The following is a 26,224-nucleotide window of genomic DNA, read 5'->3' as shown; positions in this document are numbered from 1 at the left end:
CATTAATGAAGTTATGGTAATGAGCAGATCAGGGCCTGAACTCAGCCGTTCTGAATCCAGAGTCCATGCTCTGACCCACTGTGCTGTTTTGCCCCTAGTAGACCTTTTGAGTAAAAAACTAATGATAGATTAAATCTTGTACGCTGCAGTGAGAGAACATTGGCATGTTTTTATTTCTCTCTTTCAAAGAAAGCAATCTTGTGGTTGGATAAAGACCCGCTGAAACTTGCTTATTCACTCCCATAATTTCACCATATTTTCAGCTACTTCTAGGATGAAACATGAAACACAAGGGTATCAAAAATGTTATTCCTATAAAATAGTACTCAGTAAAAACTACAGATATTATTTAGGAAGACAAACTATATTTCCTAGAATTGACACTAACTTATATCTTGATTACGAGCCGTTTCTTTAGTGAACATTGAACAGTTTAAATAAGAGTTTAAGATTGGTTCTATGTCAAAATGCTTTACAGTTGACCAGTCATGTGTGCCCTGTAGGTACGAATTGAGATTAGCAGAAAAGCTGAGAAGAGGACCACTTTGGTGCTATGGGGTGGACTTGCCTACATGGCCACACAGTTTGGCATTTTGGCCCGGCTTACCTGGTGGGAATATTCCTGGGACATCATGGAGCCAGTTACCTACTTCATCACTTATGGAAGTGCCATGGCAATGTATGCATATTTTGTAATGACACGCCAGGTAAGAATTCCTCTTCAAGTAACTTTCCATGAGATAGTACAATGTTGGTTGTCAAAGTAGTTTTCTTTTCTCTCATATTCTTTCTAAGGCCAGTTCCCTTGAAGTAATCATTTATCCTTTATACATAATCACTCACACAAACACACATATGTGCACATGCACGTGCATGACAATTATGTATCAGGCACTAGTCTAAGTGCTAGAGATAGAGAGATAGATATGACATGGCTTTGGCCCTCATGGAGCAAACAGACTATTAAGAGAGCCATATAAACCATTAAATTCATAAAATTATTATAGTAAGCTATAGAATAAGAAGGCAAAGGAGAAGAGTGGTCAGCTGTAGGATAACTTGCTCAGTTGGCTTGGCTTTTTATGTACTGTGTGATTAATTTAGCAGTCAGATGGTGTAGTCCCAAGCTTTTGGTCTTTATTAAATGTTTGGAATGGAGAATTGGTGATATCTAATCAAATAGTTAAACTAAACTCTGGGCTACTTCTAAATATATTAGGAGTATAGGTGTTTGTTGTTGTTTTTACTTCATGGAAGACAGGTGAAAATTAGATATCTAATCACTATTCTATTCTTTATCAACCAAGGCTCATATTTTAAATATCAGTGTCTAGAACTAATTTTTATTGTTAGTGCTGTATTTTTAGTAGCTTGGAAATCCATAATGGTCACTTTAGGAAGTATGAAGGATTTATTATTACTTATTTATTATTGCTATATGTGATACAACCACAGATCCAGGCTCCCTTGAATAAAAAGTATTTGGAATAGCTGAGAGATATGAGAAACCTTTTCTATTTTCTTAGGTATCAGAAGAAAGCTGAGAGTTGCTTCTCTTATATTTTTATATGGCCACTGTTGAACATAGGCATTTTGTTTCTGTTGTCATTAGACCAATGGTCATAGGCCTATTTTTGTGTGGGAAAATGAAAGCCCAAGGGTGTTATTTAACCTTTCTGGGCCTCCCAAATATGTCTAGTGGAGAAGAGACAGTAAACTGTTCGTGTCCTGCTATTGTTTGCCCAGTGTCTCTAGCACCTAATCCCATGTCTGGCTCATGTTCGTCACTCTACCTGAACAGAGCTGACAGCCAAATCAATCTTATCTAACCACACCTCTGGACATGGCTTACATATGTGTATGTGTCTGTCTATGTTTCTTTCCCTCTTCCTCTGCCCTGTCACTGTCCTTCATATACCCCTTTAATGGATTCTTTTTATCGACTGAAATCCAGACTCCTTAGCCCAATATTCATAACTGGTTGCTGTCCTTTCCAAATGTCTCTCAGCTCCTCTGTGTATGTACTAGGTATTTTAAACACATCAAATTACAGTTGACCCTTGAACAACAGGGGTTAGGGGCGTCAACCCTCTGTGAAGTAAAAAAATCCATGTATAACTTAAAGTCAGCCCTCCATATCATGGTTCCTCTGTATCCATAGTTTTTCCATATCCATGATTCCACATCTGGGGATTCACCCAACTGCGGATCGTGTAGTGCTGTAGTATTTACTATTGAAAAAAATCCACATATAAGTGGACCTGTGCAGTTCAAACCCATGTTGTTCAAGGCTCAACTGTGTAGTCTGTATTTCCCCCAAAATGCCCTGAGTTTTTCACCACTTCCTTCCTTACTTCATACCATTCTATTAACTGGGAAGGTTTTCCCTGTAGATCGCTACCTGTCATATTTCAAGGTTTACTTAAATGCTTATTTTTCATGAAACTTTGACTACTTCCCTGCAGCCGACTTTGATCTGTCCCTCTTCTGAATTCCTATAGCACATTGTGCCTCTCATTTCACTTATCCTATGCCATCTTGTATTATAATTATTCATGTTCAATGTCTTTTCCCGTCTACTAGACTATGATATCTTTTGAGGCAAGGCGTTCAGGTGTTTCTTTCAATTTTTATTTCCTTACCATGCCTAATACAGTGCCTATCTGTCCTACTATTTAAATGCTGTCCTACTTCTGTGATTCCTAAATGTTTTTGCTGCCCCCAAGTGACAAGTTGTAAAATAGCAGTAGTAAACAATTAAGTCTTTTGTGAATAGGAAAACATTGACCAAATAAAATGTAAATAGAGTTTCTCATGTTAAATATTCTTCCCCATATCAGTATCCATAATTAACACCCATGAAACAACATGCCTGTTCAACAGCATTTAAACTGTTCAATGAGCATTTATTAGCAACCTAAATATATTCCAAAAGTATATTAAGTTCCAAAGAATTTTCAAAAGATAAGTTCCTTGACATCATAAAATCAAGTGAAATATTGACTTTTACTGACTAATATTTCAGTGAGACCTGAGTACCATTTTCTATCATGTGAAAAAGGAGCCTGACAATAAGAATTGCCATTCAGCAAAGTTACTTCAGCAGGCATGTGAACCACCATTCAGCCCCCTAGCCCAGGCGTTTTCTACAAAGGGGAGGTCACTCTCAAGGGGGTGAAAATTGGTTCTGGGGGAGTAAAACATCTTAGATATTACAACAGATAAACAGATACACAGTATATTTGTGGTGTTAAAACTTCTTTGAGGGATTTCCCTGGTGGTCCAGTGGGTAAGACTACACACTCCCAATGCAGGGGGCCCGTGTTCGATCCCTAGTGGGGGAACTAGATCCTACATGCACGCTGCAACTAAAAAGCCCGCATGCCGCAACAAAGATCCCACGTGCTGCAGCTAAGACCTGGCACAGCCAAAATAAATAAATAAATATTTAAATTTTTTTTTAAAAAAACTTTTTTGGGGAGGAGGGGCAATTAAGGAAAATATATCTAAAAAGGCAACTTAAGGGAACAATGATGAATAAAGGTTAAGAAACACTGACCTAGCCTTTAATACCCTTTGTCATCTCAATTCCAACATCCAGCATTTATATTCTACTCCAGCAAACTACTTCAGTGGCCATTCAGGACCTACTTAGAATAAAAATTAGCATGCCTAAAAATTTAGTATGCCTAAACCTTTAGGCTCCTGACATCTCTCTTAACTTTTTTCTGTCACCTTCCTCGTGTGTTGCTTCCTTTTCTGTCCAAATTAGACCATATTGTCATTCTGTTCAATCTCTGCTCCATTGTCTTTCCACCATATATACTCTATAAACTCCTAATCTTGGATAAATTTAGCTATTTATCCTATATCCAGGCTACTGAACATTGCTAGAGAAAAATCATGTAATAGTGTGGATTGGACCACTGCTTGTGTTTCTAATTAGATTTTCTTCCGCCATAACCCTCTCATTAGTTATTCTAAGACTTCACATCAAGCTCCTCATCCCACCTTTACCTTTGCCTCCTACCTCTCCTGGAAAATTGAGCTTAACAGATACAAGCTTGCAAATTCCTAAACCCTGTGAGTTTAATAGTATCCATACCTACTTTCACACTATTTCCTTAAATTCAAATAAGAGGTGGCATTTTCCTGCTCAGGGCTAGCTCTTCCACCTGTTCTTAATCCCATTACCCCCTTCCAGAATCTTATGCCAGTATATTTTTTGTGTTCCGTATGTTATCAAACTCTCCCTCTCTGACTCCCTTTCCTTCATAACCAAGCTCTATGTGTATCTCTTCTCACTTATTATCAAATTACCAAATTTCTAGAAGAGAGTCTAGCATGTAGTTGCTTAGTAAATGCTTGTTGCCCAAAAGAGGAAGCATAGAATAGATCTGAATAAATTGAGTTAGTGTGTACATTTACATCCTCAGCAAAGATAGGTAAGTGGCCTAGTAATAACAACTTAGATGAAACCTAGAGGGCATTCCCTCAAGTTTTTAATCCAACAGTTATCCCTTAGGTCAATATTACTTGATTCAGACCATGATTCTATCCATTTTTAAAAAGCTTCCACAGTCCCTTCAACCGCTATTCGTTCATTATCTGTCATCATCAGTAATTAAATATTTACTTCTGTTTCTAGTTATGGCATCCTAGGTAATCAGAACAATGCTCCCTTGGAAGCATTGAGATAGAGATAGAGATTCAAGATTCAAGATTCAATATCTCTATTCAAGCCACAGAGATTCATGTCCAGGGATTGCTAAAGTAGGTTGAAACATTTTTGCTTTGGTGTGGAATTTTAAAGGCCGCTACTGTAGAACAGAAGAACCTGTTGTAGGCTCTCTCAGAGACTGTAGCTCATCTTTCGATCATCCCAATCTTGTAAATTGGATTGAGGTAGTCCTAGAATGCAGGTGATCCCAGAGTGCTGATATCACTGGTTCCAGGCCAAAGAAAACATTAATCATCCCTGGGAGGAGATAACATTATCCTAATAATAATAATAATAATATTATCCTAAGCCTTACATTATTACTACAAATAATTTTGCAAATACAAAGTTAGGCATACAATAAAAAATAAGCAGATACACAGGAAAACACCTACAGAAACAATAGACATTTGAAACAGACACAGATAGGAGATCTAGTTACTGGATTTATCAGACATAGCCTTTAAAATAATTATACTTACTAGATTCAGGGAGATAAAAGGTAAGGTTGAGAATATTGGCAGATAACTTGATTTTTTAAAAAACAAATGAAAATTCTAGAAATAAAATTTAATGGATGGATTTAACTGCAGATTAGACATAAGAGAGATAGAGTGACCTGGAAATAAATCAGAAGAAACCATTCAAAATAAAGTATGGAAAGACAAAAAGAAGTAAAATATAGGAGAGGGTGAGAGATACAGAGGATAGAGTGAAAAGGCCTAATATATTTTTAATTTTATTAGCATCTCAGAAGGAGAGGAGGGAGAGAATGGGAAGAAACAATATTTGCAGAGATGGTGGCTGAGAATTTTCCAAAATGATGAAAGACATTAATTTATAGATTTAAGAATTCCATCAAATACAACCAATATAAAGGAAAAAAAATCCACATCTAGACACATCAGTAGTAAAACTGCAAAAGACAAAGACAAAGAAGAAATCTTAAAAGTAGCCAAAGAAGAAAAAGAAAGGCTTGCCTTCAAAGGAGTCACTGTTAGATAGCTGACTTCTCAACAGCAGAAATGAAAGCCAGAGGTAATGGAATGGTACCTCCAATGTGTTGAAAGAAAATAACTGTCAGCTTAGAATTCTATACTCAGCAAAAATATCCTTCCAAAATAAAGGTGAAATAAAGATGCTTCCAGACAAACGAATAGAGAACTTGTCACCAGTAGATCTGTACAAAAGGAAATACTAGAGTGTTCTTTGTGCAGAAAGAAGATTATCACAAGTGGAAAGTAAAAAAAAAAAGCAGGAAGGAATGAAGAGCAATGAAAATGGTAAATCTGTGAGCGAATCTAAATGAATATTAAATGTATAAAATAATTATAATAAACTCTTATAGAATTTAAAATACAGAAAAAACTAAAACTAAAACATATACGTCTGGAGGGGGCAAGTGAACTTGAAATGTTCTAATGTTCCTTCATTGTCTGGGAAGAGGGTAAAAGTACCACTTGCATTCAACTTTGAATGAGAAGACCTAGCCAGTACAGAAGGCAAAAAAAGATACAGAGGATGAAAATATTGGAAAGAAAAACAATTGGCATGATCCATAGATTTTGTACATAGAAAAATTTAAAGAATGTATATAGATAATTGGTTAGAATTCATAAGTGAGTTTTATAAGGTTACTAGATACAAGGTCAATATATATAAATGAATTGCATATCTATATGCCAGCCACAAATAGTTAGAAAATGAAACTTTAAGAGATGAAACTCAAAATGACTTTTAAAAATAAATCATGCAAGAGATAGCTTCAAGAAGGCGGAGGAGTAAGACGTAGAGATCACCTTCCTCCCCACAAATACATCAAAAATACATCTACATGAGAAACAGCTCCTACAGAACACCTTCTGAATGCTGGCAGAAGACCTCAGACCTCCCAAAAGGCAAAAAACTCCCCACGTACATGGGTAGGGCAAAAGAGAAAAGAAAAAACAGAGATAAAAGAGTAGGGATGGGGCCTGCACCTCTGGGAGGGAGCTGTGAAGGAGGAAAAGTTTCCACACACGGGGAAGCCCCTTCACTGGCGGAGACGGCGGGTGAGCAGGGGGGAAGCTTCAGAGCCACGGAGGAGAGCGCAGCAACAGGGGTGCACAGGGCAAAGCGAAGAGATTCCCACACAGAGGATCACTGATGACCAGCACTCACCAGCCTGAGAGGCTTTGCTCACCCACCTGAGTGGATGGGGTCTGGGAGCTGAGGCTCAGGCTTCGGAGGTCAGATCCCAGGGAGAGGACTGGGGTTGGCTGCGTGAACACAGCCTGAAGGGGGCTAGTGCGCCACAGCTAGCTGGAGGGAGTCCGGGAAAAAGTCTGGAACTTCCTAAGAGGCAAGAGACCATTGTTTTGGGGTGCGCAAGGAGAGGGGATTCAGAGCACCGCCTAAACAAGCTCCAGGGATGGGTGCGAGTCATGGCTATCAGTGCGGACCCCAGAGATGGGCATGAAACGCTAAGGCTGCTGCTGCAGCCACCAAGAAGCCTGTGTGCCAGCACAGGTCACTATCCACACCTCCCCTCCCGGGAGACTGTGCAGCCCGCCACTGCCAGCCCGCCACTGCCAGGGTCCCGTGATCCAGGGACAACTTCCCAGGGAGAACACACATCGTGCCTCAGGCTGTTGCAATGTCATGCTGGCCTCTGCCACCGCAGGCTCGCCCCGCATTCAGTACCCCTCCCTCCCCCGGCCTGAGTGAGCCAGAACCCCCTAATCAGCTGCTACTTTAACTCCATCCTATCTGGGCGGGGAACACACGCCCTCAGGTGACCTACACGGAGGTGGGGCCAAATCCAAAGCGGAACCCCAGGAGCTGTGCGAACAAAGAAGAGAAGGGAAATCTCTCCATGCAGCCTCAGGAGCAGAGGATTAAATCTCCACAATCAACTTGATGTACCCTGAATCTGTGGAATACTTGAATAGACAACAAATCATCCCAAAATTGAGGCAGTGGACTTTGGGAGCAACTGTAGACTTGGAGTTTGCTATCTGCATCTAATTTGTTTCTGGTTTTATGTTTATCTTAGTTTAGTATTTAGAGCTTATTATCATTGGTAGATTTGTTTATTGATTCGCTTGCTCTCTTCCTTTTTTTTTTTTAAATATATATATTTTTTTCCTTTTTCTCCTTTTGTGAGTGTGTGTGTGTGTATGCTTCTTTGTGTGATTTTGTCTGTATAGCTTTGCTTTTACCATTTGTCCTAGGGTTCTGTCTGTCCATTTTTTTGTGGGTTTTTTTTTTTGTTTTCTTTTTTAGTATAGTTTTTAGTGCTTGTTTTCATTGGTGGATTTGTTTTTAGGTTTGGTTGCTCTCCTCTTTCTCTCTTTCTTTTTTTTAATTGCTTTTTTATTTTTAATAATATATTTTTTATTTTAATAACTTTTTAATTTAATTTTAATTTTATTTTATTTTATTTTTATTTTAGTTTAGTTTAGTTTTCTTTCTTTCTTTCTTTCTTTTTCTCCCTTTTCCTCTGAGCCGTGTGGCTGACAGGGTCTTAGTGCTCCGGCCGGGTGTCAGGCCTGAGCCTCTGAGGTGGGAGGGCCGAGTTCAGGACATTAGTCCACCAGAGACGTCCCGGCCCCACATAATATCAAATGGCGAAAGCTCTCTCAGAGATCTCCATTTCAACATGAAGACCCAGCTCCACACAACGACCAGCAAGCTACAGTGCTGGGCACCCTATGCCAAACAACTAGCAAGACAGGAACACAACCCCACCCATTAGCAGAGAGGCTGCCTAAAATCATAATAAGTCCACAGACACCCCAAAACACACCACCAGACATGGTCCTGCCCACCAGAAAGACAAGATCCAGCCTCACCTACCAGAACACAGGCACCAGTCCCCTCCACCAGGAAGCCTACACAGCCCACTGAACCAGTCTTAGCCACTGGGGGCAGACACCAAAAACAACGGGAACTATGAACCTGCAGCCTGCAAAAAGGAGACCCCCAAACACAGTAAGTTAAGCAAAATGAGAACACAGAGAAATACACAGCAGATGAAGGAGCAAGGTAAAAACCCACCAGACCAAACAAATGAAGAGGAAATAGGCAGTCTACCTGAAAAAGAATTCAGAGTAATGATAGTAAAGATGATCCAAAATCTTGGAAATAGAATGGAGAAAATACAAGAGACGTTTAACAAGGACCTAGAAGAACTAAAGAGCAAACAATGATGAACAACACAATAAATGAAATTTAAAATTCTCTAGAAGGAATCAATAGCAGAATAACTGAGGCAGAATAACAGATAAGTGATCTGGAAGATAAAATAGTGGAAATAACTACCACAGAGCAGAATACAGAAAAAAGAATGAAAAAAATTGAGGACAGTCTCAGAGACATCTGAGACAACATTAAACACACCAACATTCGAACTATAGGGGTCCCAGAAGAAAAAGAGAAAAAAAAAGGGACTGAGAAAATATTTGAAGAGATTATAGTTGAAAACTTCCCTAATATGGGAAAGGAAATAGGCAATCAAGTCCAGGAAGCGCAGAGAGTCCCATACAGGATAAATCCAAGGAGAAACATGCCAAAACACATATTAATCAAACTATCAAAAATTAAATACAAAGAAAAAATATTAAAAGCAGCAAGGGAAAAACAACAAATAACATACAAGGGAATCCCCATAAGGTAAACAGCTGATCTTTCAGCAGAAACTCTGCAAGCCAGAAGGGAGTGACAGGACATATTTAAAGTGATGAAAGGGAAAAACCTACAACCAAGATTACTCTACCCAGCAAGGATGTCATTCAGATTTGACAGAGAAATTAAAACCTTTACACACAAGCAAAAGCTAAGCGAATTCAGCACCACCAAACCAGATTTACAACAAATGCTAAAGGAACTTCTCTAGGCAGGAAACACAAGAGAAGGAAAAGACCTACAGTAACAAACCCAAAACAATTAAGAAAATGGTAATACGAACACACATATCGATAACTACCTTAAATGTAAATGGATTAAATGCTACAACCAAAAGACATAGACTGGCTGAATGGATACAAAAACAATACCCATATATATGCTGTCTAAAGAGACCCACTTCAGACCTAGGGACACATACAGACTGAAAGTGAGGGGATGGAAAAAGATATTCCATGCAAATGGAAATCAGAAGAAAGCTGAAGTAGCAATTCTCATATCAGACAAAATAGACTAAAATAAAGACTATTACAGGGACAAAGAAGGACACTACATAATGATCAAGGAATCAATCCAAGAAGAAGATATAACAATTGTAAATATTTATGCACCCAGCATAGGAGCACCTCAATACATAAGGCGAATGCTAACAGCCATAAAAGGGGAAATCAACAGTAACACAATCATAGTAGGGGACTTTAACACCGCACTTTCACCAATGGACAGATCATCCAAAATGAAAATAAATAAACACAAGGTTTAAATGATACATTAAACAAGATGGACTTAATTGATATTTATAGGACATTCCATCCAAAAACAACAGAATATACTTTCTTCTCAAGTGCTCATGGAACATTCTCCAGGATAGATCATACCTTTGGTCACAAATCAAGCCTTTGTCAATTTAAGAAAATTGAAAACATATCAATATTTTTTCCAACTAAAATGCTATGAGACTAGATATCAATAACAGGAAAAAATCTGTGAAAAATACAAACACATGGAGGCTAAACAGTACACTACTAAATAACTAAGAGATCACTAAAGAAATCAAAGAGGAAATTAAAAAATACCTAGAAACAAATGACAATGAAAACACGATGAGCCAAAACCTATGGGATGCAGCTAAAGCAGTTCTAAGAGGGAAGTTTATAGCAATACAATCTTACCTCAAGAAACAAGAAACATATCAAATAAACAACCTAACCTTACACCTAAAGCAATTAGAGAAAGAAGAACAAAAAGACCCCAAAGTTAGCAGAAGGAAAGAAGCCATAAAGATCAGATCAGAAATAAATGAAAAAGAAATGAAGGAAACAAAAGCTAAGATCAATAAAACTAAAAGCTGGTTCTTTGAGAAAATAAACAAAATTGATAAACCATTAGCCAGACTCATCAAGAAAAAAAGGGAGAAGACTCAAATCAATAGAATTAGAAATGAAAAAGGAGAAGTAACAACTGACACTGCAGAAATACAAAGGATCATGAGAGATTACTACAAGCAACTATATGCCAATAAAATGGACACCCTGGAAGAAATGGACAAATTCTTAGAAATGCACAACCTTCCGAGACTGAACCAGGAAAAATAGAAAATATAAACAGACCAATCACAAGCACTGAAATTGAAATTGTGATTAAAAATCTTCCAACAAACAAAAGCCCAGGACCAGATGGCTTCACAGGCGAATTCTATCAAACATTTAAAGAGCTAACACCTATCCTTCTCAAACTCTTCCAAAATATAGCAGAGGGAGGAACACTCCCAAACTCCCTCTACAAGGCCACCATCAACCTCATACCAAAACCAGACAAACGTATACAAAAAATGAAAACTACAGACCAATATCACTGATGAACATAGATGCAAAAATCCTCAAGAAAATACTAGCAAACAGAATCCAACAGCACATTAAAAGGATCATACACCATGACCCAGTGGGTTTATCCCAGGAATGCAAGGATTCTTCAATATATGCAAATCAATCAATGTGATAAACCATATTAACAAACTGAAGGAGAAAAACCAGATGATCATCTCAATAGATGCAGAAGAAGCTTTTGACAAAATTCAACACCCATTTATGATAAAAAGTCTCCAGAACGTAGGCATAGAGGGAACTTATGTCAACATAATAAAGGCCATATGTGACAAACCCACAGTCAACATCGTTCTCAATGGTGAAAAACTGAAACCATTTCCACTAAGATCAGGAACAAGACAAGGTTGCCCACTCTCACCACTATTATTCAACATAGTTTTGGACGTTTTAGCCACAGCAGTCAGAGAAGAAAAAGAAATAAAAGGAATACAAATTGGAAAAGAAGAAGTAAAGCTGTCACTGTTTGCAGATGACATGATACTATACATAGAGAATCCTACAGATGCTACCAGAAAACTACTAGAGCTAATCAATGAATTTGGTAAAGTAGCAGGATATAAAATTAATGCACAGAAATCTCTTGCATTCCTATACACTAATGATGAAAAATATGAAAGAGAAATTAAGGATACACTCCCATTACCATTGCAACAAAAAGAATAAAATACCTAGGAATAACCTACCTAAGGAGGCAAAAGACCTATATGGAGAAAACTATAAGACACTGATGAAAGAAATTAAAGATGATACAAACAGATGGAGAGATATACCATGTTCTTGAATTGGAAGAATCAACATTGTGAAAATGACTATACTACCCAAAGCAATCTACACATCCAATGCAATCCCTATCCAACTACCAATGGCATTTTTCACAGAACTAGAACAAAAAATTTCACAATTTGTATGGAAACACAAAAGACCCCGAATAGCCAAAGCAATCTTGAGAAAGAAAAACAGAGCTGGAGGAATCAGGCTCCCTCACTTCAGACTATACTACAAAGCTACAGTAATCAAGACAGTATGGTACTGGCACAAAAACAGAAATATAGATCAATGGAACAGGATAGAAAGCCCAGAGATAAACCCACACACATATGGTCACCTTATCTTTGATAAAGGAGGGAAGAATATACAATGGAGAGAAGACAGCCTTTTCAATAAGTGGTGCTGGGAAAACTGGACAGCTACATGTAAAAGAATGAAATTAGAACACTCCCTAACACCATACACAAAAATAAACTCAAAATGGATGAAAGACCTAAATGTAAGGCCAGACACTATAAAACTCTTAGAGGAAAAGATAGGCAGAACACTCTATGACATACATCACAGCTAGATCCTTTTTGACCCCCCTCTTAGAGAAATGGAAATAAAAACAAAAATAAACAAATGGGACCTAATGAAACTTAAAAGCTTTTGCACAGCAAAGGAAACCATTAACAAGATGAAAAGACAACCCTCAGAATGGGAGAAAATATTTGCAAATGAAGCAACTGACAAAGGATTAATCTCCAAAATTTACAAGCAGCTCATGCAGCTCAGTATCAAAAAAACAAACAACCCAATCCAAAAATGGGCAGAAGACCTAAATAGACATTTCTCCAAAGAAGAGATACAGATTGCCAACAAACACATGAAAGGATGCTCAACATCGCTAATCATTAGAGAAATGCAAATGAAAACTACAATGAGGTGTCACCTCACACCAGTCAGAATGGCCATCATCAAAAAATCTACAAACAATAAATGCTGGTGGGAATGTAAATTGATACAGCCACTACGGAGAACAGTATGGAGGTTCCTTAAAGAACTGAAAATAGAACTACCATATGACCCAGCAATCGCACTACTGGGCATATACCCTGAGAAAACCACAATTCAAAAAGAGTCATGTACCACAATGTTCATTGCAGCTCTATTTACAATAGCCAGGACATGGAAGTAACCTAAGTGTCCATCAACAGATGAATGGATAAAGAAGATGTGGCACATATATACAATGGACTATTACTCAGCCATAAAAAGAAACAAAACTGAGTTATTTGTAGTGAGGTGGATGGACCTAGAGACTGTCATACAGAGTGAAGTAAGTCAGAAAGAGAAAAATGCTGTATGATAACACATATATATGGAATCTTAAAAAAAAAATGGTTCTGAAGAACTTAGTCGCAGGACAGGAATAAAGACGCAGACGTAGAGAATGGACTTGAGGACATGGGGAAGGGGAAGCTGGGACGAAGTGAGAGAGTGTCATAGACATATGTACACTACCAAATGTAAAATAGCTAGTGGGAAGCAGCCGCATAGCACAGGGAGATCAGCTCAGTGCTTTGTGTCCACCTAGAGGGGAGGAATAGGGAGGGTGGGAGGGAGACGTAAGAGGGAGGAGATATGGGGATATATGTTTATGTATAGCTGATTCACTTTGTTATAAAGCAGAAACTAACACACTGTTGTAAAGCAACTACACTCCAATAAAGATGTTTTAAAAATAAATAAATAACCAAATAAATAAATAAATCATGCAAAAGATGTACAAGACCTCTATGTAGAGAAACAAAATTATAGGAGAGTTAATAAATGTAATGATATAGCATGTTCTTGGACTAGAAAAGTAAATAGTGCAAAAATGTTGGTTTTATCCACATTGATCTATTAGATTCAGTGCAGTCCCAGTCAGAATCCCAACAGATTTGGAGTTGGGGGAAGAGATTTTAATAAACTGATTCTAAAATGTATATGGAAATACAGAGGACTAAGTAAAGCAATAAACACTTGAAGAAAAACTAGGTAAGAGGATTTACTCTATCAGATATGAAGACTGCAGCTTTAGTTACAGTACTGCAGTGTAAGACAGTGACACAGGGATGGACAAATAGTCCAGTGGAATAAAAGAGAGAAGTAGAAATAGACCTAGTATAAATGAACTTTTGATTTTAAAAAACTGGCACTGCAGGGAAAGAGTTTTTTGATAAATGGTGCTAGGACAATTGAATATCCATATAGAAAAAAGAAATGACCCCATCCTTACACTATAAACAAAAATTAATTCCAGACAGATTGTTGATCTAAATATAAAAGGTAACACGATGAAGCTCCTGGCAGATAATAATATAGAAGAATATTTTAATTACTGTGGAAGAGGGAATGACTTTTTACACAGAATGAAAAGTGCTAACCATAAAGAATAGGAATGATAAATTAGGCTATATTAACATTAAGGACATCTATTTATTAAAGAGCACCATGAAGAGGGAGAGTGGGCTGGGAGGAGATGTTTCCAGTATGTATATCCAACAAAGGATCCATATCCATAATATATTAACAAATCCTACAAATCAGTAAGAAAAAGACACACAATCCAGTAGGAAAAAAATGGCAAGAGGTTTGTACAGGCACTTCTAAAAGAGGATATGCAAATGGCCAATAATATAAAAGAGGATGTGAAAAGGCCTCAGCTTCATGAGTGATCAGGAAAATGCTATATCTCTTCAAGAGGAATAAAAACGTGTCCACACAAAAATTTGTACACAAGTGTTCATAGCAAGATTATTCATAATAGCCAAAAAGTGGAAAAAACCCAAATGTCTATCAATTGACAGATAGATAAATAAAATGTAGCACAGTGGTCCCCAACCTTTTTGGCACCAGGGACCGGTTTCGTGGAAGACGATTTTTCCCCGGGGGAGGGGATGGCGGGGGATGGTTCAGGCGGTAATGCGAGTGATGGGGAGCGGCAGATGAAGCTTCGCTGGCTCGCCCACTGCTCACATCCTGCTGTGCGGTCTAGTTCCTAACAGGCCATGGACCGCTACCGGTCCGCAGCCGGGAGGTTGGGGACCCCTGATGTAGCATATCCATTTAATGGAGTATTATTTGTCAATAAAAAGAAATAATGTACTGATACATGCTACAAATAGATGAGCCTTGAAAGAAGCCAGACACAAAAGGCTTTTTTATGATTCCACTTATGAAATATCCAGAAGAGGCAAATCTATAGAGACAGAAAATAGGCTAGTAGTTAACTTAGAACTGGAAGTATGGAGGGAAATAGGAAGTGATGTTAAAGGGTATGGGGTTTCTTTGGGGGATGATGAAAATATTCTAAAAATTATTGTAGTAATGGTTGTACAGTTCTGTGACTATGCTAAAAAGCATTGACTATTATACTTTAAATGGGTAAATTTTATGGTATCTCAAGTAAAGTTGTTTTTAAAATATGAGGTAGTAAAATAAATAATATAAATTAGGAGTTTGGGATTAACATATACAAACTATATAAAATAGATAACCAACAAGGACCTATAGTATAGCACAGGGAACTATACTCAATATTTTGAAATAACCTATAAGGGAACAGAATCTGAGGTAGTATTTCTGCCTAACTCGTTTTTTAACTGACAATACCAAGTATTGGCAAGGAGGTGAAGTGATGGCAACTCATGTCCTGCTTATGGGAGTATAACTGGTACAGCCGTTTTGATGTCACTCCTTAAATTTGAACACAAGCATACCCTGTGGTCCAGGATTTCCATTCATAGGTTTATACCCAACAGAAGATAAGTCCAGAGATGATTTTGACAGCATTATTTACAACAGCTAAAACCTAGAAACAACCCTAAAATCTATCAGTAGTACAACAGATAAATAAATTGTGATGTAGCCACACAATAGAATATAACATATCAATGGAAATGAACAGACTACAGCTACATGCAAAAGGTGAATATCACAAACATGATATTGAGTGAAAGTAGCCATACACAATGCATACTATCTGACTCCATTTTTATAAAATTCAAAAAACAGGTAAAACTCAGCCGTAGAGCTCAGGGGAATGCATGCTTAAGTAAGAAAGCTGTAAAGAGAGCAGGAAAACAGTTACCATAAAAGTCAAGATAGTGATTACTTTGGTGGGGAAGGAGGGGTTAGTAATTGGAAAGGGGCAGGAAGGGGGCTTGTGAGTTACTGGTGGTATTCTATTTTCTCTGGTGATGATTAACATTTATTACATGATGATGATTCTTTATGACGTACATTTTTTGTGTGTGTACTCTTCTGTGTGTGTTTTGCAATAAAAAATGTTTAAGAAATAAATATGTAATACAGCACATGTCAGTAGTATATCTTTATATGTGCTCATGTGTACTGAATCTAATCAATAGTAAATGCTTATTTTGTGAAGATAGTGTGCTAAGGAGTATAATTTAATTTCTTCTTTATTTTTGTAGGAATATGTTTATCCAGAAGCCAGAGACAGACAATACTTATTATTTTTCCATAAAGGAGCCAAAAAGTCACGTTTTGACCTAGAGAAATACAATCAACTCAAAGATGCAATTGCTCAGGTAAGTTTTACAAAAATTAAAATAAATCCCAGCCCCATCTTGTATGGCATTATCATCATCATCATCATCTACAATCAAGTACTTAGATGGGTAAACTCTGAAAGAATGATCCAATCCTCTTCTTCCTATGTAAATTATTCCTCAATTGATAAAAATGACTATTTTAGCATGGTCACCGCTCCAGAAAGTTTCATAACACAAGCAGGTGAAAAGATAATGGGTCCTATCTATCCTTTTATCACTAGCATATTGAAATTTTTAAACCTATTTTTATATTTTTCATTTTGTTTCTTTAGAGAGGTCTGTTTTTACTTTTCTCTCTTTTTTTAATCTTTCTGCAATTGACCCAAAGATCTCTCACCTAAGATGTGTGGTAGCAATGGAGCCAAATTAAATCCAGGTCAGAGAGAGACTACTAGAAATGTTTGCTAGGTGCAGGTCAAAGATTATTGAGCCAGAAATGCTTTTTTAAAAGACTAATATCTTATTTTTCATAACAGCTACCTCTTTCACATTTCTGATCGTGCCTCCCCCTCACTCTGATATCTTTGATTTTGGTGAAGAAATCCTCATTCCTTTTCTCTGCAGTCTTTCATGACTTTAGAGATTTTTTTAAAACCTCTGGAAGCCCTTCCATTCTCTTTAATGTTTAATTACTCTCCTCTGGACCTTCTCCGCCTTCTCTGTCCCTTTTTGGTGACGGGGTTGTGCTTTGAATAGGCTTACTTCATCTCCCTGCCTTGGCCTAAGTGAATTCTTACCTTCTGTTGCTCTGTGTGGTGGTTCTCAACTGGAGGGAATGCGTCAGAATCATCTCTGGAGCTATTAAAAATACAGGTGCTTCAGCCCTGCCCTAAACCTATTAATCCAGCTCCTCAGGGGTGATGCCCAAGCACATGTGAGTTTTGAAAGTGCTGCAGTTGACTGCACCTCCCTGTTTTAAAAATTACTGATTAGTGAAAAACTTAAACAACTACTAGACAAATAACTAAAGTCTTGAGGAGCATAAATTTGAATTCTGGCTCCAGGCAAAAAGTTTGTAAAAGGGCTTCTCCCTGGAGAAATGCCATCAAGGTGCATCAGATGCTCCCACATTCTTGAGCCCCTGAGTCCTGCCCTGTTGATTGCACAGTCTTTTCTGGAGGCTCTGTTGATAGCTGAAACTGCCAGGACAGACTTCTGTTTCTGTCCGCTTTGTTGTCCTGTGCCTTTAACATTCTTTGCCTCTGAGGCACTCTTACTTTGAGAGTGATTGAGATGATTTCTCTGACTCATAGTGATGGAGGGAAGACAATTTCCTCTTCTCAGGAGACAGTAATATCATTGAAAGCTTGACTAGCCAGTGTTCTCACCTTTTGTTTCTATTTTAGGCAGAAATGGACCTTAAGAGACTGAGAGACCCACTACAAGTACATCTGCCCCTCCGACAGATTGGTGAGGAAGATTGATCTGCGGAGAGCCTCTGAATCCCAGCAGAAAGAACACCTGTTTATAACTATGGCCTTTTTAATTAAAGCATTGCAGGTGGAAGCTGGGAGCCATGTCGGGGTAGAGGGTTTTTACCTTTAATTAAAAAACAAAAACAAAAGGATCTTAGGGAAGAAAGGAATGTTAAAATCTGACCATCAGGCTTTGTGGAATATAAGCTCAAAGGGCTTAGTGAATATTGTCTTAATCAAGAATCTCAGTTTCTAGATGAAAATAATGCATTATTATTATAGTTGAGAGAAAATGATGCTAGGGGTGTTGTTTCTTGCATCTTCTTTTCAGGGTCAGCAAAATAGTAACACACCAGCACCCCACTCAGCTCTAAATTTTTTTTTAATTTAACTTTTCTTATTTTTGACATAGCAGTAAATAAATATACCAGAAAAGCAAACCCTCGAGATACGTGGGTGGCAAACAGAGTCTGAGCCCATGTCATTAGCATTTATTTTAGATTGGACCCAGTCTCTGCAAAGTTACCAGGAATCTCTCCCGTTTGTGTCCCATTTCTGACCACCCACACCTGTTGGTACACTAATTTTATCCATATGATAATTGGAAGCAACTTATGACTGTTTGATAATTGACACTTTGGATTATCCCTTCATACCTTCTTAAATGTCTCAATATTCCAGTTCTCTGGATCACTGTCTAGAAATAATTGGCAACACTGCATGAGGTTTTTTTGTTTTGTTTTGTTTTTTACTAATTAATCTTTAAGAGGAGGACAGATTTCCCTCCTTTATTTAACTATCCCATTGATACTCCCCTCTCCCTCCACAGCTCAAGCCAGAGGCGGAGTGTTCAGCTGTATTACCAAATCAGGAAGATGTAAGGTTTACAAATTGGCTAAAAATCATGGCTCTGTAGCCATTTCAGAACCAGAATAGTTTCATTGCTGTTAATCTGTTTGTGTGACAGCATTCCAGGCCACCCAGATGGCACTACCTTGTCTGGAGGCCTTGTTAATCTCGAAGGACACACACTCCCACACTGTTTGTGAGCCCTCCCACCTTCACCACTTCAGTAGTTGTAAATCAAGTGTGTGGATCTCAAAGGGTGCAATTTATCTTTGTACAGGAATACATTTCTATGGCTTCTTTCAGCCTACCCTCTTCACCCTATTTTTTCTTATCTTAAATTCAGAGAAAAAGGAGTTAATCTTATACTCTATCAAAATATTTTCTACCATATTTCCAGATGACATCACACTTGAAGAGTCAAAGGAATCTGTGTCTACTATCCTGTTTTTAACTACTGCAGGGGCAGGATGGAAAGGATGATGGGGCTTGCCACACAGCTGATTGATTGGCTTTTTTCTTTCACATGATTCATCCCTCTTCATTGTGGCAAGGGATTTCTTTCTCTTTTTCTTCCTCCTTTGGGATCATTGTGTATGAAGAGAAACACTTTAAATGACAAACCCAGACTCCAGGTGCCTTGCAGAGGTTGAAGGCCAGCCAGGATTGCTGCTGCTGCTTCTGCCACCACCCCTTCCACTGGCATGATGGAATGAAAGGATGCATGTCTCCACTTCTCATCTCTCCTCCCACTTCCTTCCCCACCCACCACCCCCAGTCGTTCAACCCCCTTCCCTCATTTATTTCTGTTAAGGTGTATGAATTATTTTTAAACCATTTATCCTGTTTGTACACAGGGTTTTTAAGAAGAAACAGCACAGTGCAATGAGCAAATCCTTTCAGGGTGTGTGGGAGGCAAGGGGAGGGAGGACATGGAGAAAAGTCCTTTAAACAAATAGCAAAATATTGAACATGTGTAAAATCCTGTATCATTTATGAAATATGTATAAAAAGCAATGTACCTTCTGGAACAATAAATACTTATTCAATTTTTGAACTATAGCATCTCATTCTTTAAAGCAAAACAACCAAGATCAGAAACAAAAACAAGCTTATTCTGATTCAAGGTGGAAAGATTTTTACCTCTAAAATTAATTTTTATAAAAATACCATTTTGGGGGCTTCCCTGGTGGCACAGTGGTTAAGAATACACCTGCCAATTCAGAGGACACGGGTTCGTGCCCCGGTCTGGGAAGATCTCACATGCCACGGAGCAGCTAGGCCCATGAGCCACAACTACTGAGCCTGTGCGTCTGGAGCCTGTGCTCCACAACAGGAGAGGCCACGACAGTGAGAGGCCCGTGCACCACGATGAAGAGTGGTCCCCGCTCGCCGCAACTGGAGAAAGCCCTCGCACAGAAACGAAGACCCAACACAGCCAAAATTAATTAATTAATTAATTAAAATTTTTTTAAAAATACCATTTTGAAATTAAGTTTTGTTCCTGGAGCCTATATTTTTAAAAGGCATTTCATGAATTCTTCCTGAACTTAAGATGGTCAGTATTTTCCTAGTTTTCCAGAGCCACTAGAGGTTCAGTGACCTCTGCAACCGTGATAGAGCCAAGGACAGCACTGACACTAATATCCTTATCTCCTGATTAACAGGAAATATCTCCATTATATCAGATCACCAGATTGCCCAATGTGGTCTCCTGGACTCCAGAAACTTGTTCAAGGATGAACTAAGATCAAATACTCATTATTTTAAGAGTTTGTATCAAATTTATAATGATCACCAAATGGGAAAATATCACATGCCACCTAGACTATCGAAGTCATATCAAAAAGCATGTATTAAATGTCTGCATTAAGTGCAGTGTGAGATGTACTAAGAGCCTCCACAGCTACGGTCCTGCCTCCTGGCAGCTCACAGCAACTGAACACAAACATCCCTAAGATATGTAAGGTTTAAGAAGATAAGATTGAAAATATTAAGCCGTTGTTTGCATTCAACAAATAATAACTACACCCATGCACCTATGGTCAACTAGTCTATGACAAAGGAGGCAAGAATATACAATGGAGAAAAGAGTCTCTTCAATAAGTGGTGCTGGGAAGACTGGACAGCTACATGTAAAAGAATGAAATTAGAACACTTCTTAACACCATACACAAAAATAAACTCAAAATGGATTAAAGACCTAAATGCAAGGCCGGATACTATAAAGCTCTTAAAGGAAAACAGGCAGAACACTCTCTGACATAAATCACAGCAATATCTTTTTTGATCCACCTCCTAGAGTAACGAAAATAAATGAGACCTAATTAAGCTTAAAAGCTTTTGCACAGCAAAGGAAACTATAAACAAAATGAAAAGACAACCCACAGAATGGGAGAAAATATTTGCAAAGCAACTGACAAGGGATTAATCTCCAAAATATACGAACAGCTCACGCAGCTCAATGTCAAAAAAACAAACAATCCTATCAAAAAATGGGCAGATTTAAATAGGCATTTCTCCAAAGAAGACGTACAGATGGCAAAAAAGCACATGAAAAGATGCTCAACATCACTAATTATTAGAGAAATGCATATCAAAACTACAATGAGGTATCACCTCACACCAGTCAGAATGGCCATCATCCAAAAACCTACAAACAATAAATGCTGGAGAAGGTGTGGAGAAAAGGGAACCCTCCTACACTGTTGGTGGGAATGTAAATTGATACAACCATTATGGAGAACAAAACAGTATGGAGGTTCCTTAAAAACTAAATATAGAACTACCATATGATCCAGCAATCCTACTCCTAGGCATATATCTGGAGAAAACCATAATTCAAAAAGATACATGCACCCCAATGTTCATTGCAGCACTATTTACAATAGCCAAGATGTGGAAGCAACGTAAATGTCCATTGACAGAGGAATGGGTAAAGAAGATGTGGTACATACATACAGTGGAATATTACTCAGGCATAAAAAAGAATGAAATAATGCCATTTGCAGCAACATGGATGGACCTAGAGATTATCATACTAAGTGAAGTAAGTCAGACAGAGAAAGACAAATATCATATGATATCACTTATATGTGGAATCTAATAAAAAAGTGATACATATGAACTTATTTACAAAACAGAAACAGACTCACATCTCGAAATCAAACTTATGGTTGCCAGAGGGGAAACGGGGTGGGGGGGGGAAGTGATAAATTAGGAGCTTGGGATTAACATATACACACTACTATATATAAAATAGATAACTAATAAGGACCTACTGTATAGCATAGGGAACTCTACTCAATATTCTGTAATAACATACATAGGAAAAGAATCTGAAAAAGAATGGATCTATGTATATGTATAACTTATTCACTTTGCTGTACACCTGAAACTAACACAACATTCTAAGTCAACTATATTCCAGTAAAAAAAAAAAATTTTTTTAAGGCAAATAATAACTACATATTCCACAACATCCTCTTAGGCTCTGGTGAATAACGGAGAGTGTTAAATCCATTAGTGAGCATAGGTAATGCAGTTTTGCTAAGGGATCATAGACTTTTAGAGCTGGAGAAAGTAAAAGGGTTCTCAGAGTATGGTTCCCGGAACAGCAACTTACCTCTCCAGAAATGCAAGTTCTCCACTCCCTACTGAATCAAACTAGGAGTGGAACCAGCAATCTGTGTTCAACAAGCGCTCCTGGTGATTCTGATGCGAACCACTGACCTCATCAAACCGTGGCTTTAAAGAGAAGGAAACTGAGGCATAGAGAGGGCATCTGTGTCATAACTCATCAGTGAATTCTATGATCAAACAACCAGACTGAGTGAGGATTGGTGAGTATGGTGACTATGGTAAATGGAAAGGATAGAGATCATGTCACATGTACATACTATTGTATCTTGCTTGTGAGGGTGTAGTGGTAAGCACACAGTAGATGCTTACAAAAACAAATACAAATAGGTTGAATTTTTAAAATCTGTCCGGAAAGATTTCACAGAAATGTGGAACTTCTTAGATTTTGGAACTCAGTTTCACCAAAACTGTTAAGGGTTGTCGTTCATTTTTGTCACTGCCAACAACCTTTATTTCGTTGCTCCGCAAATAAGTCCAAACTCCTTGTCTTCCAAAATGCACTATGTGGTTATTTCCTTAGGATAAATGTATAGGTTAATTTTAACAAGCCCTACTGAATATAAAATGACCCGCTTTATAAATATTCATTTATGTATGTTTTATAAATGCATCATCCACTGAGCAATCCTTCCGCCTTGAAACTGCCCTCAGCTCTTGTGATGACTACTTCTCTGTAAATCTCTGACTACTTCTCAGCCTATTTCGCAGCATCCTCTTCCTCTGCCCACATCTTTATATTAGGCTTCTCCAAGGTTCCATCTTGGACCCCATTTTCCATGAATGATCTCATCCATTCCCCTCCCCCAATTTCAGTTACCATTTATACGCTGGTAGCTCTCTCAAATTGTTATCCTAGCTCAGATTTCTCCTGAAGAGTGGTTAATCTATCTCCTAAGTGATCCATTTCCCCCACTCCTGCCTGTGCATTAAATTCGTTCACTGTCACCGGAGTATTTTTGTTTTAATTTCTAATAGCACATACTTTAGAAAAGTAGGAAAATACGAACAAGAGTTAACATTAAATGTGAGAAGCCTCTGCTCCCCGTGGGCCCCGCGCGCCACCGGTGGCTGGCTCGCTCTCCCGTTGTGGCCCGCGGGAATTTTCGCAGGCGAGCGCACTTTCCCGCGCAGAGGAGCCCCAGGCGGGCAGGGAGGCTCCGAGTGAGCGTCGGTTGGTGGACGTGGTGCCTGCGCGTGGGGCCTGAGAAGCTCTGGGCGAGTGCGCAGTCGGCTCCTGGGGCGGTGCGGGGCGCATCTCAGGTCTCACACTTGTAAGTTTCGGCAAAGAATGCGGTGCTTCTTGAGGCACGCTGAGCCATGCTGTACAAAGCTTCAAATCTTGGCGCAAAACCCAGAGACCTTGCCAGAGCAAAGAAGAACAGAAGTACAAATGGACGACTGGTCAAAAGGGCCTAGATAAGTGGTGGTTGTTATTGTTCTTCCATCCAGCTGTGAAAGAAACCTTCATTGCCTGTATTTTATAATCAACCAGTATATTTTAACACCAGGACAGTGCTGCATTAGTCCAGACATAACCCATAGTTATCTTGAACAAGAGACCACTGGGAGAAATAAAAGTACACAGCCAGATGAGCAACTGCCTGTGAATTCTAAGGGAAGCATGCAACAGAAATCCAATGAATTAGTTAATGAAGCTACATATGAGGGCATAGAACTGCCAGAGCAGAAATCAAGGAATTTTCAAGTCATCAGTCCTCATCTAGGTGATAAGACAGCTCACTGCACCACAGAAAAATCCAACATTATGGAACATAGAAATAATGATTTGCATTACAAATGTATGATTCCTTGTCAAGTTACTTCAGACTTAAAGAGGAGACAATAGCATTGCTTCTAAAAGAATTGGACATTCTCAAAGCAAGCAATAAAAAACTTTAAGAAAAACTGACTAAAGAAGATAAAGAACAGAGAAAACTAAAGCTTAAACTGGAACTCCAAGAAAAAGCAACAGAAGCTCAAATTGCTGAAAACACAGCAGCTCTGGTTGAAGAGGTGTATTTTGCAGAGGGAACATGATGAAGCTATTATGTCTCGACAGCAGTTAGCCAATGAGGAGAGAAGTGAAGCAATTGCACGAGCCAAGCATATGGAAATGTCTCTAAAACTGCTAGAAAATATTAACCCTGAAGAAAATGACATGACATTACAGGAATTACTGAACAGAATAAACAGTGCAGACACAGGGATAGCTAGCTATTCAGAAGAATGGAGCTATAATTGTGGATAGAATCTACAAGACCAAGGAATGTAAAAAGAATAACTGCAGAAGAAATGAATGCAGTGATAGAAGAATGGGATGCTGCTTTGTCTCAGGTGGAAGTTTTTCTCCCTTTGGAACTAATAAGACCTCTGGATTAGCAGAATCTCAGTTTGCAGAGATGGGAAGCAAAAATCTTAGTATTGGATCACTATGGGTAATAATGAATGAAGCCACTCCCATTTCAACCCCTTGATTCCTGGACCCGTGAATATTGGCTGTAGATGAAAAAGTACCATATACTGGATTCTGGTTTAGAGCATATACACTGTCATGGAGAACCTTGTCCTAGCCCCACCAGGTATTGCCACATATCTGGCACTATAATCAAGTCTTCAAAAATCCATTCCACTGTTTTATCAAGCTAGCTGTGTCAGGATGATGTGGAACTTGGTAAGATCAGTGTTCGTAAGCATGAGCCCATTGCCACACTTCATGTGCTATGAAGTGAGTTCCTTGATCAGAACAATGCTGTGTGGAATCTCATAGTGATATGTAAGGCATTCTGTAAGTCCATGGATGGCTGTTTTTGCACAAGCATTGCATTCAGGGAAGCAAGTCCATATCCAGGCAAAGTGTTTATTCCAGTAGGAACAGTAGAGAGCAGTTTTAGTAAGAAGGTAGGAGAATGAAAGTTTGTGATCCAAGAGCAGAGTTTCAGAGTTAAGGATGAAAGAGGACTAAGGACAAGATATGGCTAGGGTTATTGTTTGAAGGTATATTTTATTGGAATAAATGAGTCAAGAAATTGTGAGGCTAGAGTGCTGTATGGGTGATTCTTGCTTTTGTCTAGAATATTGGCAAGAAAAAAATTTTTTTAATGTGGGAAAGTAACCTTTGTTGTCAAATCACAGTGGTACAGATGAGAAGCAAGTCATCCAAATCAGTGCTTCTCAAACTGTCTGTGGTGAAAACCAGTTTAAAAAAACGTTGTTCCAATGTGTTATGGAACACTACTTTTATAACGTATAATAAAAATGACTTATCAAAAAAATTAAAAAATAAAAAATAAATGTGAGAGAAGGGAAGCTAAAAGACACCACACGAGGTGGTCAGTGAAACCCAGGATGTGAGACGTTCTGTAGGACAAAAGACTGGGTTTCTTCAACAAGTATCATGGGAGGTGGAGGGACTGTTATAGATTAAAAGAATTTAAGAGACCCAACCACAAGCAATGTATAGCTCTTGTTTGTTTTGTTTTTTTATAAATTTATTTATTTTATTTATTTATTTTTGGCTGCGTTGGGTCTTTGTTGCTGCATGCAGGCTTTCTCTAGTTACGGTGAGCGGGGGCTACTCTTCGTTGTGGTGCGCGGGCTTCTCATTGCGGTGGCTTCTCTTGGTGTGCGGGCTCCAGTAGTTGTGGCTTACGGGCTCTAGAGCGCAGTAGTTGTGGC

The 26,224-nt window shown here is 38.5% G+C and overlaps 1 protein-coding gene, 1 long non-coding RNA gene and 1 pseudogene across 3 annotated transcripts in view; 2 read left to right on the top strand and 1 right to left on the bottom strand.

Annotated features, from left to right (window-relative positions):
• The window catches only part of MCU (mitochondrial calcium uniporter), a 221,220-nt gene extending 201,256 nt beyond the window's left edge, over positions 1 to 19,964 (top strand). Inside the window, exons 6-8 of the mRNA XM_082424565.1 lie at positions 504 to 707; positions 16,506 to 16,622; positions 17,993 to 19,964. Coding sequence (XP_082280691.1) covers positions 504 to 707; positions 16,506 to 16,622; positions 17,993 to 18,070 — 399 coding nt within the window. The 3' untranslated portion in view covers positions 18,071 to 19,964. The remainder of the gene's footprint in view (positions 1 to 503; positions 708 to 16,505; positions 16,623 to 17,992) is intronic.
• Positions 1 to 26,224, bottom strand: part of LOC309642731 — a 414,473-nt gene that overhangs the window by 214,373 nt on the left and 173,876 nt on the right. The gene's annotated exons all lie outside the window — the stretch shown is intronic.
• Positions 24,013 to 25,916, top strand: LOC309642695 (mirror-image polydactyly gene 1 protein pseudogene; annotated as a pseudogene). The gene has a single exon. The product of its transcript is annotated as a mirror-image polydactyly gene 1 protein pseudogene (transcript).

The sequence above is a fragment of the Balaenoptera physalus genome, assembly GCF_965194825.1.
Source record: "Balaenoptera physalus genome assembly, chromosome: 14".
Classification (NCBI taxonomy): Eukaryota; Metazoa; Chordata; class Mammalia; order Artiodactyla; family Balaenopteridae; genus Balaenoptera; species Balaenoptera physalus.
This window is presented reverse-complemented; position numbering and strand designations above follow the sequence as displayed.